This window comes from Cladophialophora psammophila (genome assembly GCF_000585535.1).
Source record: "Cladophialophora psammophila CBS 110553 chromosome Unknown aczJe-supercont1.4, whole genome shotgun sequence".
In the NCBI taxonomy this organism is placed as follows: Eukaryota; Fungi; Ascomycota; class Eurotiomycetes; order Chaetothyriales; family Herpotrichiellaceae; genus Cladophialophora; species Cladophialophora psammophila.
The window spans coordinates 1,782,544-1,802,326 of record NW_006912925.1 but is presented as its reverse complement, the minus strand read 5'-3'; the positions used below and the strand labels follow the sequence as shown (position 1 = coordinate 1,802,326).

At 50.8% G+C, this 19,783-nt stretch overlaps 4 protein-coding genes across 4 annotated transcripts; 2 read left to right on the top strand and 2 right to left on the bottom strand.

Annotated features, from left to right (window-relative positions):
* Positions 1-136: 136 nt before the first annotated feature.
* Positions 137-1,288, bottom strand: A1O5_03570 (uncharacterized protein; the record flags this gene model as incomplete). The annotated part of the gene is made up of 2 exons (XM_007744181.1): positions 137-742; positions 791-1,288. 2 exons carry the CDS (start codon positions 1,286-1,288, stop codon positions 137-139), a joined length of 1,104 nt encoding a protein of 367 aa, XP_007742371.1.
* A 1,440-nt stretch (positions 1,289-2,728) lies between these two features.
* Positions 2,729-5,554, top strand: A1O5_03569 (uncharacterized protein; the record flags this gene model as incomplete). Its single annotated transcript, XM_007744180.1, has 4 exons — positions 2,729-3,414; positions 3,474-3,710; positions 3,762-4,526; positions 4,588-5,554. 4 exons carry the CDS (start codon positions 2,729-2,731, stop codon positions 5,552-5,554), a joined length of 2,655 nt encoding a protein of 884 aa, XP_007742370.1.
* Positions 5,555-7,006: 1,452 nt separating this feature from the next.
* On the top strand, positions 7,007-8,951 carry A1O5_03568 (uncharacterized protein; the record flags this gene model as incomplete). The annotated part of the gene is made up of 4 exons (XM_007744179.1): positions 7,007-7,460; positions 7,577-8,039; positions 8,133-8,156; positions 8,207-8,951. 4 exons carry the CDS (start codon positions 7,007-7,009, stop codon positions 8,949-8,951), a joined length of 1,686 nt encoding a protein of 561 aa, XP_007742369.1.
* Positions 8,952-9,663: 712 nt separating this feature from the next.
* A1O5_03567 (structural maintenance-chromosome 4) lies at positions 9,664-14,159 on the bottom strand (the record flags this gene model as incomplete). The annotated part of the gene is made up of 2 exons (XM_007744178.1): positions 9,664-9,903; positions 9,963-14,159. 2 exons carry the CDS (start codon positions 14,157-14,159, stop codon positions 9,664-9,666), a joined length of 4,437 nt encoding a protein of 1,478 aa, XP_007742368.1.
* Positions 14,160-19,783: the final 5,624 nt, after the last annotated feature.

Here is a 19,783-nt window from a genome sequence, read left to right as displayed (position 1 = left end):
GTGCTAACGTCGATTAAATCAACACTGTCAATTGGCATTATATAAATATATTAGGTACCAAACTGTATGCGATAGTCCTATCTATGTCTATAAGGTTGCGGCCTTCGCAACTGTAAACTGAATCATCCCAATTACTTCAGCATTTGCTGGACGGTGTGTAGAAGACCAAAGAGCTGAGTGCCTCATCCAGGAGAGAATAGTCAATGAGCTGGCCGGATCCTGGAATTATTGCATCGGCAAAGCTGAAGCCGGCAGGTACGGTCGAGAAACCCCCAAACTGACTTCGAACGTCAATCACGTTTAGTATGCCCTGACGATTCACTGTGAAGTTTCCTCCTGGAGACGATGTTTCGCCCGTCAAAGGATCAGTGGCTGATTTATACGCAGAAGTGGCTGCCGTCGTCGATACGTTCAGCTGCTTCGCGATTGCGTTGATGGAACATGTCTTGTATGAGGGATTGGCTAGGTACTTGTTTGCTGCATACATCGCAGACATAAACTTCCTCGCAAGCGCACGCTGCGTAGAGTTGTTGAGGGCATCCTCGCGAATGGTAAATGCTGACGAAGTGAACGGTTGGATGAAGTCGACGATGGATGCGAGGATGTTAGGACGTTGTGCGGCAGGTAGAACACTTCCTTCGCTGGTAAAGGGATACGTGAAGATTGTGGCGTAGACGGGAGTACCATCGGGAAGAGTGCCGTTGACAAGATCAGCATAACGGATCACCGTCGATCCAACAACCTGATCGAAAAGTCAATATCAGTCAGGAATCTCAGGATCGGGACATACTTGAAAGGTGTAGTCGCCGTTTTCAAGGTAAAGCCCGTACAAAGCAAGGACCTTTCGAAGGATGTATGCGTATCCGCTCACGGGAGAGTCCACCATCAACGCCTTGCCTTTGAGTTGAGAAATGGAAGTGACGGAAGGGATAGATGCAATGGTCAATTCCGGTCCACCGTCAAGCTGACCCGTCACTGTCAGCGGCTGCTGTTGATTGAAACGCAGATTGACGGCATTGTCAACGGTCCCTGTCATGATATCGTATCCGCCATTGAGCAACTGGTTGTACCCATATGTTGAGTTCGGGACTTGAAGATAGGTGACATTGAGACCATAGGCCTGGAAGAAACCGAGTTGGTTGGCCACCGAGTATGTAGCAGTTTGCGTGAATGCACCGTAGTTAATGGGCTGGAGCTTTTTTGAGAGCGAATCCGTTGTCACTTCAGCGCTGCTCGAATTCTGGGCGCAGACGACAGCTGCCAGAGTAAGGAGGTATAGGATAGACATGATGACACGCAGACAAGAAGAGAATAAAGAATGAAGAATGGAGGACGAAGGGATGAAAGCATGTTAAAATGTTGTTGGCAGACCGTTTTATGAAAGGATGAGCTGGAGATTTCCACGTGGATCCGGCGCGTGTGCCATGCAGTCGAGCAAGCAGATTGGATCATGTTTAGCGATTTCACCAGGTCCAAGATATGGCAATGTACATGGTTGGGAAGGAAGAAATCAACCTTTTGCTCGGCGAGATCGGTAGAACAACCAACGAAGCTTGCACGATTTCCACCGGTCCAAAGCTATGCTGTAGACGGCATTGATGGACATCCAGGAGGACTGCGCAACAGCATCGCTTAGACGGCTAATGGCCGACCATCAATGCAAGGGCACGGGCTTCGTTAGCCAACAGCGTATTTTGATTGCGCTCAGGCTTGCATAGCCATTATCATACTGTCGTTGTTTCGCAGCATGATCCCAGTGATATATTTGGGGCTCAAAAGGGAGATTTGGAGCCCCCACTCGGGCGTTCTCCGGAATGACAGCGTACCTGGACTTGTACGGGGTATGTAATGCCCCCCCGAATGGCCCGGCCTTAGTAGGCCCCTTATCTCTATGCCCAACTTGGAGCTGATAAAAATACTGGGTACCTCGTGTGAGCCATTGTCTTTCTGCGAGCAAAAGAGGGACGAAATAAGGAGGCGAGGAGGCGGGGAGGCGGGGGCTCTCGCAGCGGCTGTAAAAGCGGCGACGAGCCAAGCCCTGCTCCATACCCGAAATGGTATGATCGCCTAAACCCGAAACGGACCTTGCGGTATCTGCCTTTCCAAAAAAATGTTTGTAGGAAAGGGGGTACATGGTTTTTTTCACGTACACGACCTGCTTTGCTGTATCCTTAAAAGCTATTGAGCACTGTGTTTACAGACAATGAGCAAGGCGCGTTGTGAGAGTCCGAATGCCAATGTTGGGCATCCCGCCAATTGCTTCGGCAGGCTAGACTCAGCTTCGGGGACCAGAAAGTAAAAACTCTGTCAGGTGATGATCGCAAGAGTCAAATTCCGCACAATTGCCCGACGGATCATCTTTTCTCAAACTCGATAGACCAGACCATATCTGATGATTTCTGGACGACAGCGAGGTCTCGTGAACGCTCCCGGGATTCCCAGAGGGAGGTTATGAGGGAGGTCAAAAACAAGGCACAAAAATTCTCGACACGCCTGCAAGCCAAAGGTTGCCAGAACACCATGAAATGCTCCTGCTTTATCAAGCGCCTTTGATGGAGCCATCTTGCAGAGCATTGTGCTATCTTTCCCTGACGAAACAGAGAGATGTCGCAGACCAACTTTTGCGCGGACACGGCCGATCGAGCAAATCCTAGCTACGAGAACGCGTCTGCTATTTCTCCTCCATTTGTTTCCCCGCTGAGCAGATTCACGACGCGAGCAGACATAGATGGTAAAATTCCTTTCTAGCATCCACAACCTGGAACCACCTAACCGCGGGATAGAAAGCGGCTGCATCAATATTGACATCAGACGATCTAATACTGCCAACTCCGATCGTCTGTTCCCTCTGGTCCAGAGCCAGCTGGAGCAAACCGTAGATGTGGGCGGAGAATTTTCTGAGCGTTCCTGCCAGCCTCCGCTTCAGCTAAATATCGTGATCCAGATCGTGGGATCAAGAGGCGACGTCCAGCCGTTCGTGGCACTCGGAAAAGTGCTTCGCGAAGTACATGGCCATCGCGTCCGCATCGCCACACATGCAGTCTTCAAATCATTCGTTGAAGAACAGGGATTGGAGTTCTTTAGCATTGGTGGCAATCCCGAGGCCCTAATGAGATTCATGGTCAACAACCCTGGCCTACTGCCTCATTATCAGAGCCTGCGCAGCGGCGAGGTTTTGAAACAGCGAAAATGTCTCTATGAAGTTCTCAAGGGTTGCTGGAGATCATGCATAGAGGCAGGCGACGGAATGGGGCCACGGCCAACGAATGAAGACTATGCGAGCCTCCCGAAATGGAGTTCTACTCCAGCAAACACAAGGCCCTTCGTTGCAGACGTTATCATTGCGAATCCACCAAGCTTTGCCCATGTGCATTGCGCGGAAAGGCTGGGTGTCCCATTGCATCTGATGTTCACGTATGTTTGTCATTTTCCTCCTTGGAGAGATGGGCTAGAGCTAACAGTTGAGTTCCCAGTATGCCATGGACACCAACACAAGCATTCCCTCATCCACTTGCAATCATACGCTCTTCAAGTTTGGACAAGGGATTGGCTAATCTGCTATCTTATACTCTGGTCAACAGGGTTGTTTGGCATGGTCTGGGAGATGTCATAAACCTCTTCCGGCAGCGATGTCTCCATTTGGAACCACTCAGCATGATTTGGGCTTCCGGGATAACCCATAGTCATGACATACCCTTCACTTATGCATGGTGAGTAAAACAGCCGTTTCAGGGTGAAAAATGGTATTCTTACGCATTTAGGTCTCCGGCGTTGCTACCAAAGCCGCCTGATTGGGGCCCTAACGTTTCCGTGGCTGGATACTTCCAACTACCGCCATTGGAGTCCCCACCAAAAGTCCCTGGAAGATTGTTGGAGTTTCTAGCAGCCGGTCCTCCACCGATTTATGTCGGCTTTGGCTCAATTGTGGTGAAAGACCCCGAGAGGATGACCCAAATCATATTCGAAGCTGTTGCAGAGGCAGGTGTTCGTGCACTAGTTTCGGTGGGATGGGCCGGCCTTGGAGGCGGAGAGATACCAAAGAATGTCCATATTATATCTGACATTCCGCACAGTTGGCTTTTCGACCAAGTCTCCGCCGTCGTGCATCATGGAGGCGCGGGAACCACGGCGGCCAGTCTCATGGCTGGGAAACCAACAGTCATAGTGCCTTTCTTTGGTGACCAATTCTTTTGGGGGAAGATCGTCGCACAGGCGGGTGCTGGACCCCCTCCGGTTCCGTATAAAACGTTAACGACGAAGCGGCTGGCCACGGCTATCACCCAAGCCTTGTTGCCGTCCACTGTGGCGACCGCTCAGAGATTGAGCGAACGAATCCGAGCTGAACACGGGAGTGAAACCGGTGCTGAAATTTTCCAGGCCAAACTGCCAGCGTCCAAGTTACGTTGCTCGATTCTCACGCGTCGTGCAGCAGTTTGGAAGGTGAAGAAGACACAAATCCGACTCAGTGCGCTCTGCGCGGCGACCCTCGTGAAGGAAAGAATATTACATAAGCAAGACCTTGAACTGTCAGGCACCCACAAATACTGCTGTCTCCGATAGAAGAAAGCCATTGCTGACTGATTGCAGATACCGATCTCAGGAATACGAGCTCGAGCAAGGCCCGTGGGGTCCGATTTCCGGCACCGTGTCCACCTTAGTCAGTACTGTTGGCAGACTGACCCAAGAATTCGTCGAATTGCCAATCAACATTGTGCAGACTTTCCAGTCACCCAAGCCCGAACCTATTGGACCTTGCGACTCATTGTCCCAAGCAAGCTCTTGCCCCCTACCAACTTGCTCTGCGCCACCAAATCTGGTTTCCCTGAACGACAAGGCCCTCCGACCACTCGATTCCCGTACTTCGTATGTTGCAGAGTTGTTGCAGAGACGAACTCTTAACAAACAACTCGAAGCCGACCTTTGCGGCTCTCTGAAACGCCGAGCACCCTCCCGCCATGACCGGCGGGGTCGTCAAGTCCTTCAAAAGGGCAAGTCAAAAGAACTTTTGCAGACCATGGCAGACATTTCTGTCGATATAACGTCCAACGTGGTGTCTTCCCTGACAAACATCGCAGACCTCTGTCTGATGTTTCCCGCCAAACTGACCATGTCTCTTGCTTTGGGTTTCCACAACGCGCCAAAGTTGTACGGCGACAAAACGGTCCGCCCACCGCCGTCTACACGCGTGAGCACATTCAAACACGGCCTCGGGCACGGCGCACGAGAGTTCCAGACCCAGCTATCCGACGCTGTTACCGGGGTGCTGCTGCTCCCGCTCCACGGGGCCAGAGAGGACGGTTTCGTGGGGTTCACTAAGGGCCTGGGCATGGGGGCTGGCGGACTCGGGCTGAAGTCCATGGCGGCAATCTTTGGCTTACCGGCATACACGCTGAAGGGACTCCACAAGGGATTGCGTAAGCACGACATTCTGGATTTCACGCGGTATATCGACGCTGCGAGGACGGCGCAGGGCGAGGAGGAGTGGAACAGGGCTACGGACGCCGAGAAGAAGGAGATCATCAGGCGTTGGAATGAGATCGCTCCGAAGTCCTAACGGCGGTCTCGAAGAACAAACCACACATGCACATGTGGAAATACTGGTGGGCTAGACATAAAGAACGGGGTATTCGATGCGCCAAGTTTGCACTGCTGCATGCAAGCCTATGACCTTTGAGCAAGGCTAAATAAACAAGTGAAGTATATGTTGCTCGCAAAGTGTCATCACTACGAGCACGTGGAATAAGTCGCGTCAGTGCCTCCACACCTATCTATACATGTTCTATGATAATGCACCACAATCTTGCAGACTGGCAACGTTTGACAGGCCCATGCACGACGCGAAATTCAAAACCACCGGGCAAAATCCTACATATTCAAGGGGACTCGGAACATTCCGATCTTAGGAGTAAGCACCTACGCATTCAATCGTTCTGCATGAATCCGCCTGTATGCATATTCCGCAGGCGAACGGGACAGGTAATATGCGTAGAGGAGGGCAGACACTGCCCCCTTCACTACTTGCAAGACCAAGTGTAAGTGCTCCGTTCAGTTTTAGGCGCAAACAATACATTCTTGTGATCGCACGCGCTGCGCCTTGACCATCGGGCCGCCCTGGACCATTGCTTGGCTACATATTACCAATTCCCCATTTAGGCAAGAGGGTTGCGGGGGCTAAGTGGGCCCCGAAGCCGACTCCCTTAGTCATCCGCGAGGCCCTGCATTGGGGCAGGGGAGGGCACGGGGACCACCAAAGCAGAGGAGGGGCAATCAAGGAAGAGTCTCCCAGGAAGGGGGGAGACAGCGTCGTGCCGGCATCCGGAGTCCCCAATTACTTCTATTTAATACTCTACATGCGAAGTACAAGAACTCCAGACCCAGAGATATTCTTGCCGAGACGAGTCCTTTCAAATGTCTTCGCTTCCTTTAAGTAAATTTTGCGAATACGCGTATACGTCCACCTGTAAGTTAACATGAAAAGCCTGCCGAAAATGATCGCCTCTATTCGTTCGGTAATGCAGCCAGCGCAGAGCACGGCGGCCTGTGGAGAGGTGAAGGTGGTGGTGGTCAGAAGACGGGACAGGGGCCACGCTTCGTCCCGATCTGCTTCTCCCTGCTCCCGAGCTTATGTACTCCCACCACTCCGTACATGCACACTTATCTAAGCCTACAGATCGAACATGGGCTGCAAAGCGGCTCCCTGGCGAACCGAGGGCTTGGAGCTCATGGCTGCTGCCTCCATGCCCAATAATCTCGCATCTGGCCAGCGCCTCATGACATAATAGGAGAACCGCCGTTTTTACTATTGCCTTGGTTGGCACTTGGGTGTCAGCTTCAGGTGACCCCGCGAAAGGGGAAAAAAGGGCCTACAACAGACACTCCTTTCAACCTTATTTCCCTCGGTATATGAATATGTCAGATTGGGGGATGATGGGGGGATGTTGAGAAGCAAATCTATCGAAGCTTGTCCACCTCTCTTCGGCCACTGTGTTTTATCAGAACCACAAACATGGTAGAGATCGAGTTCCTGCTCGTGAAACCCGCACCGGGGACTGAATCTCGCCGCGCACAAGAGTTGCGAATCGCAGCGGCACGCTCTCACGCAGCACGAGTGACCCACCACAGAGCCAGACAGAGGAAGAAAGAGCTCCGGGAGGAAGAAATTGATGATAGAGAAGAGGGTTTCGAGTACGGTTGCTGCTACCATTCGTCCTCAAAGACGGCAAATAATGGCAAGGCTTTATCGCGGTGGATCCAAACACAAGGTGGTGGTCCTGCTTCCCGCAACCGATTGGTATGGGCTCGTGAGAACCATGACAGGTCTCCTGGTTGCTACTCTCCCGAGGATGTCGTTCAATCGACAGTTTTCTTGGGAACAATTCTCAGCCAGGGCAGGCAGGACCCTTTCGGATCATACGATGGCAGCAATCTCCCCTGCCGATTGCTTTCTGTCTTAGAAAATGGTGAGTGAGCCTGCGAACATCGATCAGCGTTCACCGCCCTGCCAGCCTGTGTTAGCATTCTGTTCAAGGCCACCAGGCACGAGCCCCTCCAGGACTGATTGAATTAATTAACATAGCTTACGAAGTTGTCTGGCCGAAGATGGTGCAATCTGAGGGTGATCAGCTGGCTGTGGCAAAGAAGGCTTGGAGACAGGCGGCTGTCCAGTATCCTTTTCTTTTTCACTGCCAAGTCATGGGTGCAGCTGGAGCTGCCTTGAGTCTTTGTGAAGATGAAGTGGCTGCCAGATATCTTTCTCTGAAGCGGCTTGAGCACCAAATGATCGCCATCAAGCTCATCCGCGAAGAACTGCATTTGATCAACAGTGGAAGGTCGGAGCCATCAGATGAGCTGATCATGGCGATTTTAAATCTCGTCACGTCGTCGGGAGACGTCAACGAGGCGCCTGGAGACGAGGTTCACCCAAAGTCGCCGCTCGCACAAGCTCAGCCAGTCGGGAGGGTGAAATTGAATGACACCCATCTTCAAGCTGTGCATATGCTCATCAAACGCAAAGGTGGACTGCAGGGGTTGCAATCATAGTAAGTTTCCCTCAAAACCCATACCCATTCTGGAGTCTGTTGCTTTTCCATCATTGGCTATGCGACTCTATCTTCAATACTAATGAGAATAAGTGCTTTGGGATATATGATCGAAGTGTAGGTATCCGAGATCGCAAATGGATGGGCTCTTGGTTAACAGCAGGTAGTGTTGACATTTACGTGGCCACCCTGAGAGGCAGTCGGCCGCTGTACCCTTGGCTTCATGGGTCCCAGGACCTCGTCGCCATGGGGAAACATATTCCAGACAAACACGCAACAGACTTGTCCGCTGTCTTGGGGACCGGCCTAACGGTCCTAGCCACCGTTGATGTCGAGCTGCATCAGCTGTATCTCGAGGCCTGCCAAATCACGATCGCCCTAGACCAGTATCACCGAGACGCAAAAGGACACCCTTCTTTATCCGATCTGGTGGACGCCAGAAACAAAACTCAGCACGGCTTCTGTAGCCTTGCCCCTTCGACAGATTCAGAGACAGATCCTTTTGCCGCCCTTTACGAGACATGTCGGCTTGCTGGTCTGATCTTCTCTGATATGGTAATATTGCCGTTACCACACAACAGCGGCGTCAAACTTCGCCTGGCCCGCCGACTTCGCACAGTTTTAGAGGCTTCTAGCTTGCAGACGAGCTGGAAATCCGCCGAGTATGGCAATTTGTTGATGTGGGTTGTCTTCATGGGCACAATTGCCGCCACCTTCACGAAGGCTCGTGGATGGTATTTACAGAAACTGCGGAATTTGATCGACCACCAGCAACTGGATTGGAACGGATTCAGAGGGCTGATGAAGACATTCCTCTGGTGGGACTTTGTGTTTGAAGCCCCTGCCGCGAGAATATGGAACGAAATGAATGCACCGAGCTTCGAGCGAAAGTCCGACGCCGTTTCCCAATAATGCCGAGCCAGGGCGCACCCCCCCCCCCCCCCCCCCCCGGGGAGCCGTGTGATGAGATGTCATCATATGTTATAGATGGCTGCGGTTAATGGCCCTCAAAAGTCTGAGAGACTCATCATCCAAACAACGAAAAGCAGGGATAGAGGAAGCTCCGACCAGCAACATCATGCAAGGAAGGAACCTGATGGACCCAGTTTCCAATTCCCCAGTGATTGGGCCCAATTCGTCGCCGAAAACAGTCGACACTGAAAGAATATGAGTACTTGAGTGGTGTTGTGTGACTCCAGAGACGAGCAATACTTCCGCATAACCTGGAACTGCCCAGCTAGGAAGGCACTCCACCTATCATGTATACTTCCTGAATGCAACTGTTCCCCCAACCCGGGAGATGGATGTTCTTCGCGAACAGGCTAGGATATTTCGTGCGTGAATCGTGTGCGCTGCGGACAGGGGGTTCCAAAATTTTGAATAGAGATTTGGTCTCCTCACATGGATAAGTAAGCCAGTCAAGTTGGAACTTTGTTTTCTCTGCCTCTCGCGACCATTGCACTGATATAGTCCAATGCTCACATTCCTTCCATCTTCAATGATGCCACATAATACAGACATTTGATATCCAAAAGCCACAGCAGAAAACATGTCATTAAGGTCATCGGTCGCAGGCGTCTTCTCGTCACTTCGATTTCATCTCCATCACTGAATTATATGCCGTTCATCGAATTTGTGCTGGTTGTCCACTGGTAATTCTACCGTCTTCCGGCGCCTGCTCCGGCCTGCGTCCTCCCATAGCCAAGTAGTCTCTGTTTTCCACTGTGACACTCTTCGTCATGTGATTGACCTTGTAGATACCTACCAGGCGCTCCGCGAGTTCGAACATGTTGTTTCGCAAGGAAATGACAATGAACTGTGCGTTCTTGGTACGCTCTTTGATGTAACCGGCAATAATTGATACCTACAAGACGAAGTCAGCATTCCAGCAGCAACAACTACCAAATCAGGAACACAACTTACGTTTCTGAAATCCAAAGCCGCATCAATCTCGTCCATCACGTACAAGGGCGTGGGCCGATAAACATGGAGCGCAAACACTAGAGCAAGCGAACTCAGTGTCTTCTCCCCGCCAGACAAATTGCCAATGTTCTTCCAGCTTTTCTTCGGAGGCATGACGGAAAATAGAATGCCCTCGGAAAAAGGATCGAGACTGTCCACAAGCTCGAGTTCAGCATTGCCTCCTAGCGTGATGAGCTGGTACATAGACTTCAGATGCGAGGAGATGGTCGTAAAGCCTGTCATGAACTGCGTAAGGCGGAGGTTACGTAAATCGGTCAGGCGAGTTTTCGCGGCGTCTCTTATCTTCACAGCATTCTTGAGGTCGCTCGTCCGGGATGCCACCTCTTCACACCGACGGCGATATTCAGCGATGACGCTCAAATCAATGCTCGAGGCATTGGAAACCTTTTCTTCGAGTGCCGCAATTGAGGCAACAAGATGATCCTTGTTTTTATCAAGAAGCTCATCGCGGGTAAATGTTTGTAGCTGCCTTCGTGCCGGCGTGCGAGGGGCCTTAGCCTGTTCTTCATGCTGTTCTTCGTCAATGTCCATTGCGTCAGGATCTGCTTCAGGAGGCGCGTCGGGCATTTCTTCTTCATCCACCGGTCGCTGAGGCTGTTGCTCGTCTTGACCTTGTGGTATTACTTCCAGGTCCACAATGTCATGTAATGTAAGTTTGGACAACTTCTCTGTCCAATAACGACTCTTTTTCTGGTTGTCTGCCAGAACCTTTTGGTTCTCCTCGAGCTTGTTTTTCGTTTCGATTTCAACGGCTCTGGTCGAGTTCAACTCGGCCGTTTTCGCGTCGAGATCCTTCTTCAAGCCTCCAAGTTCGAATTTCATTGTGGTCTGTTGTTCTTCAGCTTGATCCACCTGAGCTCGCAGCTCCGAGGTAGCAGACTTGTGCCTCTCGATATCCTGTTCCAGTTTCTCAAGGTCTTGTGACAATAATTCAAGTTCCTTCTCTGCATCCGATCTCGTCTTTTCATTCTTGGCCTTGAGTTTTTCGTTCTTCGTCTTTGCTACTTCAGCATTCGAGATGTCATCATTCAACATGTCGATTCTTTCTTTCAGGCCATCGACCAGAGCCTTCTGAGTTCGGAGTTGAATACCACCAACTTCCATGATCTGGTCCTGTAGAGCTTGGATCTCGGCTTCCACACTAGCCGTCTCGGAGCGTAGTTTTGCAAGTTCTTTTTTCGTTAACTCAATGTGCGTCTGAAGACGTATCATCTGAGAGTCGTCTACTGAGGTGCTAGCCAAATCCGTCGTGAGATCCTGGATACGTCTCTGCGCGTCTGCGATATTCCTGGCGCAGGTCTCTACTTCAAGATTGGTCTTCTGAATAGCAGTTTCCAGCCGAGGGATTTCCTCTTGTTTTTCTCTCAGGCTTGCCTCGAGATCTCTTTGTCTTGTCTGAAAAGCCTCGAATTGCTTCTCCAATTGATCGCGATCATTCTCAAGCTTTTGAACTTGGTCTTTCGTTGTATCGGAAGACAGCTTAGACGACATCGCACCTCGTGCAACGCGAGTTCCGCCACCGCTCATAGTGCCAGAGACGTCAATCAATTGACCGTCAAGAGTGACTACTCGCCATCTCTTGGCACCGTAAGCAATGCGATTTGCCTGCTCGAGATCTTGCGCAACAAGCGTATTCTGCATGATGCTGTAGAAAGCGGGGCCAAATCGCTCATCCTTAGGCCTGATGAGGTCAAAAAGTCGAGGCACATTCTCAGGAGTTTGTATGGGAGACAGGTCACGGTGGGCTAATTTGTCGAGAAGAATGAAGTTTGCTCGTCCTAGGTTGTTCTTTCGGAGGTACTCAATACACAGCTGGCCGACTTCGACATTGTCGACAACCATATTCTCCAACGAAGGACAGGCAGTTGAAATGGCAACGTCAAACTTTTCATCGATCGTGCCCAGATTGCCGAGGCGACCGTGGAACCCATCAATTCGACCAGAATCCCTGAGGCGCAACAAACCCTTGAGGACGTTGCTTTGATTTTGACTGGTTGCGAGGCTCGCACGAGCCTCATCCGCCTTCTGTCGAGCCGACGATATCTGTGATCGGACCTCGGGTTCACTAGCAGCGAGCTTTTGCAAAGCATCTTGGATCTTCCTAATATCCTTCTCCAGACGAGTTTTTTCGTGTTTTCGTTGTTCAATTTCTCCAAGCTTCGTGGTCTTCTCTGCTTCAATGCTTGCAATCCTTTCGTTGGCCTGGTCTATTGCTTTTTGGCCACTATTCGCTTTTTCCTTGAGAATGTCGAGCTCGGATTGCGCAACGGCAATTGCTGATTGCTTCTGGTTGATCTTTCTATTCCACGGCTCTAACGATTTTTGTTTCGCCGCAATCTGATCGGAGAAGCCATGGGTCTTTCCCTTCAGATCCTCCCTGATGACAGCCAGCTTTTGCTCCTCTTGCTCCATCTCTTTCTCAAGCTCAACAACTTGTGCACTTTTCCGTTGGACGTCATCCGTGTGTTTTTCGACAAGACTTTGGGCTTCAGATACAGCCAGCCGACTGGAGGTGGCGGTCTTTTCCGCCTTTTTCTGCTTTCCACTGATGAATTTGCGCTTTTCATCAAACTTGACATTCTCTTTGTCGTACTTTGCGAGCTCTTTATTAAGCTCTTGGGCCTGCTTCTCAATACGCTCATATTGCTTGACAGCTTTCTGGTAAGCCTTTTCAAGATCCTTGATGGCATCTTCACTGCCAGCATGTTTCTCCAGCTCGGCATTGAGCTGCTCCTGAATTTGCTGTATAGCCTCTTCTGTGACCTTGGTGTTGTCTTCGCATTCGGCGATGTAGATTTGGTACAGGGCTGACTGCTTTTCGGCCAATTCGTTTTCATCCCGGATAAATGTCAAAGCCTTGTTTTTCTTGTCTTCGAGACTGTTCTTTTCTTTTTCGACATGCTGAACGCGACCTTGTTTTTCAATGCAAATCTCATTGGAACTTTCAAGCTCGACCGCCGCTTCTTCAATGGGTGTCTTGTACTTTGAGGTTCCAATGATGTCCTCAAGGTACTCCAATAGCCCGTCGTCATGTTCGTTTGCGGCTTTCGGCTTCATCTGTGCGATCGACTCGACCTCACCCTGTAAGATCAAGAATCGCTTGTGGTCCAGATCGATTCCCTTATCCTTCAGCAACGTCGTCACTGTCGTAAAATTGGTTGTCCTGCCGTTCAAATAATAGTTGCTGGAGTTGTTCTTGAATGCTTTCCTTGAGACTACGAGTTCCGAGTCTGGGACCACTTTGTGTTTCCCTCCCGGTAGATCAATGATCTCTTGGAAGTAGACTTCAACCTCGCAGAAGTCAAGATCTTGGTGGCGCGCCGAGTTGTGGATCAGCGCTGAGATTTTGCCCTGTCTCATCTTGCTCGCCCTGAAACCGAACACAAAAAGTAAAGAGTCGATGACATTGGATTTCCCAGAACCATTGGGTCCAACGACCGCAGAGAATGAAGCATGAAATGGGCCCACCACCTGCCTCCCAGCATAGCTCTTGAAGTTTGTCATGACCAATTGTCGAATGACCATCCTAGAATTGGGACCCGTAGGCTCTTCCGCACTCGGAACACCTTGCGCCCGTGCCCGTATCACAATGTCCATGGGCTTCTCTAGCATCACATCTGCCGGTCTCGGTGGCTTGCGCAATTCTTGATCCGCGTCCAGCTGGACATTTTTGTTCAAGGCCCGACTCGTAATGTCCTTCAATGGCGTTCCTGGTAAGTTGTCAGGCGCAGGGCTGGTGGCAGTGTCGGGAGGAGGTAGTTCAGGAAGGGGAGGGGCAACTGAAGACCTCTGGCCCTTTCGAGGAGCTGCACTCTTTCGTTTTCGGGGCGACGCAGTCTTAGATGGGGAGGGAGGTCCGCTGCAGGGCACAGCCTCTTCTGCATCAAATATTTGTGAGGGTTCGATCCCTTCGCCGGTCTTGACTTTGCGCGAGCGGGCCGATTTTCTAGGCGATGCGGCGACATTTGCAGTTGTTTGTCTTCTCGTGGATTTTCGCGGGCTTCGCTTCGGTGCAGGCGTGAACTCTTCATCATCGTTATCCTCCTGAATCAGGCTCAGCTCGTCTTCGGACTCCTCTACAACAACGTTTTTACGCGCAGCACGGCGCGTCGGTCGGACTGGTGTCTCAGCCGACATCTTGAACCGAGTCTCTTGGAGTGCTTGGATAGCTACCGAGTCAGTCGAGAAGGCTCAATGTTTGTCTGTGTTGACATTGACGAAAGAGGAAATGGTCAGACCAGTGCCAAGCATCACGGGTAGCGGAAGAACTTTCCACCATCCCCGGCTCAGCCTTATGGTAGTGCCAAGGCTACTCCGTCCACCGCGACTCGCAACAATCAAGTTGACTACCTCTATCTTGCTCTATTACTCGCGAACGAAAAACTTATTCGCCGAATACGGTTGGATCCTAGAGGGTGAGCGGAGGCCGCTTGAACCTGAGCTTTGACTGAGCCTTTAGCTGAGCATCACTGAGCGCTCCCTGAGCACTCCCTGAGCACTTCCTGAGCAACACACGGAGGGCCTAATCTGGCCCCCTAGTAATCGGCTAAACCTGCCTCTCGCCTAGGCATCTGTTTTAGACAGGCGTCAGGGAACCTGGCAGATTCTCTGCCCTTACGCTGCTGCCTAAGTTTCCTTGCGAAAGGGTGCGCGGTTGAATCTTATACTTATGTACCCTTAGTGTAGTCTCAAACGAACATCGATCTGGCAAGTTTCAACAGTAGGGTAGACCAGACTAAAAAGCTTAGGCAGAACTGCGGGAGCGCTCAGGGATCGCTCAGGAAGCAGTAGGTGATACAGACGGAAAGGATATCGAAGTTTCTGGGCAGGGAGCTTAGCTGAAACGACTTAGGGGCACAATCGAAAGGGCAGCCGAGGCCCCAGAGCCCAAACTGACTTCTATAAATCAGAATTAAGACAGCCCCTTGTAGTGTAACAGAGCACTTCAGGGTTCGGCGTGCACGTGCAACAACGCACAGAGGCCTGTCCAGCAGGTCGGGAATCGAGACCGCGTTTCTGGTTGACGCTGACAAGACAACACCACCACCAACACCACCCAGGGAGGCAGCGGCTAGAGCAACGAACGCCTAACACGGCAGTAGCATTGAGGAGTGAACAGAACTGATAAAACACTTAGTAATTAGGTAGATGGCACCAAAAAGCCATGGAATTCATGATACTCTGCTCAAAACTGTAAAGAATGGCACTCTGCCAGCACTGTAAACTGTTCCGCACTCCCCCTGCCAGCCCATTTTTTTGGTTTGACATGTGACTAGACAACTTCTCTCCCCTGCTACCACTCTACCAGCACTGCACAGCACAACACAGCACAGCCACTTTGCCTTGTTACAATAACCGCGGTAATCTCCAAGGTGTAGCGAGGCTGTGGGGCAAGGCTGACTTTTTGTATAGAGAGTCTCGACCCGACTAGCGACGATATCAGACAGGCCACGTGAGATTTCCGCTAACACTTATCTTGAAAGCACGGAGCATAAGCTTTTCCGCTCCGAGACAAAATCAAACCCCTTGGAAAGCTGGGGCATATAAACCTCAAGTTTCCGAGGTGTATCCTTGCAGTTCGATAAGAATATATGCAAAACGGGCTGCACTAGTCGATGTGATCACTAGTGAGTTAAGCACCCCTAAATCTATACCTTCTCTAATTCGACGCTCGCTCATCGCCTCACTTCCTGTTGCGCCTCGTTTGTATACCGTTTCTCATGACCGGTCTACCATCAAGTGTGTCCAAACTTAGCTTAGGCTGGATTAGCTACTATACTAGTCTGGAAATGGAACTGGTCTGGTTTATTCGATGGTATTGTAGGCATCTGTATCCTACCCACTGTCTATTTAGCACTCAACTCATAATCTCCCCACACCTACCTCGTCTGGCTCGTCGCCTGCGGCCCCATTATCGCGTTCCTCGGTATCGTGTTCAACTATAATGCGCTGTTCAACCTGCTCAAGACCCCAATGGTCCTGCTATCGGTCGTGCTCATGCTGCTCTCTATCATCCTGTCAGACTGGCTGGGCTTGCTGCTGATAAGTCGATTAAATGAGAGGGCGGAGGGTAAGGTGATGGTGCATACGAGGGAGCGAGGTTTCGGATGAAAAGATTAACTCTTCGCAGTTTGGTGTATTTAGTGCTTGCCTCTGTCGTTAAATTGCGGCTCAAACCTGCGATTAGGCTGAGATGGGACTCCGGGCGAGCTAGCTTTGCTCGTGTTACTGGGACCACTCTCGGCCGCATTTACTGAGGCAGGTAAAGCGCGATTTATGACTCTTCCCGCAACGCCTGAAGCTAGCTAAGCATTGGAAAACGATGCGGCCCATCGACGGCGATCTCGAGTTGCGAAAGGAGTTGGTTGACACCACTTTTTAACTTCACCACCGTCCGACCTTTATGCAGCTTCGCAGAAAACCTAGTATGGTGTTGGATGACGGTATATTACTCGTTCGACGCACCTGCATGTGCATATTCCGTCTGCAGTCAACTTTTTTTTTTTGAGCGCCAGGCTGAGAGTTGTTGAGCACTTTGCGGCTGAGATGGGAAGAGTTCTTTCGATAAGAGAGCAGGCTTTTCCTACAGAGGATACATGAGGAGAAATTCAGTTGCAGGGAACTTAAACAGCTACCAGTCGCATCCCCTTTTTTTGTCCAAATGAGTGTACTGCATGCTCTGACCGTCTGTCCGACTGTCGAGCATCTATTTATCTCTATATACCTGTCGGTATCGACAGAAAAGGGGTCTGAAAAGGGGTGAATGGCAACGAGAGCAACTGCCGACGTTGCACCAGTGGGTAGAGAATGAAGGCTCTGCACTGTCTGAAACAAGTGGGCCTGTGGCGAGGCTGACATTGGATAGATATCCACAGTTAGTGCAACAGTGTTGTAATGGCACCCGATGACGTCCGATATTGACATATCCAGTCCAACACATGCTCCTCTCATGCTTCGAGTCCTCTGCAGACTGAGTGCCAAGGGTACACTTAATCGACTGATTACCACTATCGCCTTATTCTCCCTATCTAATCTAAGTTATCCTTAACAATGATAAGTCGTAGATGTCAGCGCTGCTCCTTTCGACAAGGCTCTATAATAAGGGTGTGGGGGGTATAGGTTAGGACGAGTGAACAGGACAAGGTTATGAACTGGATACTCAAGGATAACTCTGCGCGGGCTTGTGTCTTGCTTGCCTAGAATCACGGAATTGACTTGATTACCCAGAGAGAGGAGTTTCACATCGGTGGGCCGAGACAATTCTGTTAGATAGAGATATGCCGAACTTGATCGATATTCGGAGACGATGGCATCGAGGACGATAATACCTCCAGGGGCTAAGCTGAAATTGCTGGAGATCTTGCCATAGACATAGATCAACTCAGAGGTGCGAATGTCCAAGTCCGGTGTGGCAGAACGAATCCAAAGCCCGCTAGGACCAATAGCTGTTACTAGGCCTGTAACGTTGTAGACGTTCTAGTTGCGGCAGGGGGAGACGAATTTGTTGCCATTAATCTGAGCAATAGTCGGTGCTGATGCAAGCGAAAATGAAAGAGCGGCAGCGCCGACGCGCAAAAGACAGTCGACAAACTTCATGATGCAAAGTAAATGAGTGGACGGCCCAACTGCCAAGTGGACAGAGCTTGAATGAGTGGAAGGGCACGTGACGGCCAACAGAGGGCCCTTAAATATACTTGAGGGCTGGCTGCAGCGAGACCCCGGGCAAGATAGGAAATTGTATATGATGGCCCATGTAGGAGTGGGCTTCCTTCTGCGGCGGCTATGTGCAGCTCATGCGAGGTTGCGAGATGCTTTGGTGTAGCCGATGTAGGAATGGATAAGAGATCCATTCGTGTGGAATGGGGCGATGATTGGCCGGACTCGAGGCGTTTTGGTTGCGATTTGCGGCCGTCAAAGGGATGCCGCGAAATCTTCAACCGCCACTGCTGCTTTAGTCTCGGCACGTCATCCGCCTTTGAGGTCGGGCCAGACAAAGAACCCTATCAAAAGACATGACTGTATCGGTCCTTGACACGGAAGATCGTGACCGCCAGCTTCATCAAGTTGTCATACACCAATATCTTAACCAGGAATCCTACAACAACAACAGCCAAAAGCTTCATCGTCACGGCCAGCGCTATGGCGTATGCCTGAAATGCTTGCTCTCGGAGCGGTGTCTCTCGCAGCAGCCAGCGGGGACGATAAACGTAGACGTAGTATCTTGCGCAGGCGCTGAGCCCGTACGTGAGACGAGCAGCGGTGGGCAGAGTCAAACCCCAGTAGAAGCACTGGAATAATAGAGACTCTTGCTTGCTGAGCTGCATCTGACAGGTGAAGGAAATCACCTGCCACAGCATGTAAAGGATAACAATCCCAACAATCGCCAACATTGTAACAAAAGCCGTATTCCGCGGCGGTGTGGTGTCGACATCAGTGAGGTTGTTGTTGGCATTGCTGTCGTGAGGGACTGAGCCTAGATCGAGGGGCTTTCTGGCGCTTTCCTCGTGCTCCAACGTCTTATGTCTGGATTGGCAATCATCAGCAGCGACCAGATCTCATCTTTTTCGTCGACAAATTCGAGAATGTGGAGAGGGAATTCGCTCAAAAGAGGCGTCGCAATAACACAAAGAAAGTATTTGATGACTGGCCGCATATTTGCGAGGGTGAAGGTTGCTATTTCATCAGAGAGAAGAAGTTATCGCCCTCGACTTCCAAGGTTGCTGTTCTTTGTAAGGCGCTTGTTAGTCGCTGGGCCGGGCCTGGCCGGCTCTTCACCAACGAAACGCGACTAAGAGGTGGCGGCGCTTAATATGGCTTGGCACAGCATTGCCTCCCAAGCAGAGCCTCACTAGCCTATTCTAAGTTAGATGGCATGAGCTTGGAACTGCCACGGTCAAGCCACGGTCTGCCCAAAGCTGTCCCAAACCCAAGGCGCGGCGCCTGAGTATGTGCTGATATTGGTGCAGAGGGCGTTCTTAACGGTGCCATTTCCGGCTTAGTCGGGGGATTCGTTCAACAAGCCGCGGCCCCTAACGGCCCACCCACGCTTACGGCTGGAGTAAGCGAAACTTCCGTCTGTTCTACAGAGAAAGACGCGTTAGATGCAGTGATTTCGCTACTACAACAACAGGCCACTCAATTCGAGCAGATGAACTCGGCTTTGGGTTCGATCGCCCAAGAGCTCAGCGCCATCAAGATATCCATCGGTAGCGCGGTCAACCGTCAGGAGTTCATAACTGTGACCGTGGCTACCATCGAATGCGGGGAAACTGTCAGTCCTACCTCTGCTGGTACTTGTGATATTGCGCTGAACACTTGCTGAGCCGTCCCTCTGCAACAACGTTGTATGTTTTGCTAGAAATGAGCTTTTGTGTTGAACTGAGCACAGTTGTGGATGTATGAGTGTATTATTGTTCTATCTGCTTGTTTCCCCAAGTTCAGAGAGTGCTTCTCATTTGTATGTACTGTTCGGTCCCCACAGGAAGTGGTGCCTGACTGTCTAAAACCAACTCGAAGGAGGTCTGGAACCCTGTCTATAACCCTGTCTGTAGCAGCAAGTGCCTCCTTATGCCAACGTTTTGTCTCCCTGTAGATGTTTCTGAAGTCTAGTCTTGTACGTATTTCTAGCCTAGTTCTCTTTCGCCCTCGAATGAAAGATTAGTTGACACCAGAACTCCCTGTTACCTTTGGATTTGAAGTATTCCATCAGACACGGGAGCGGCATATGCCCACCGTGAAGTGGTTCGAGCGCGATGGTGCAT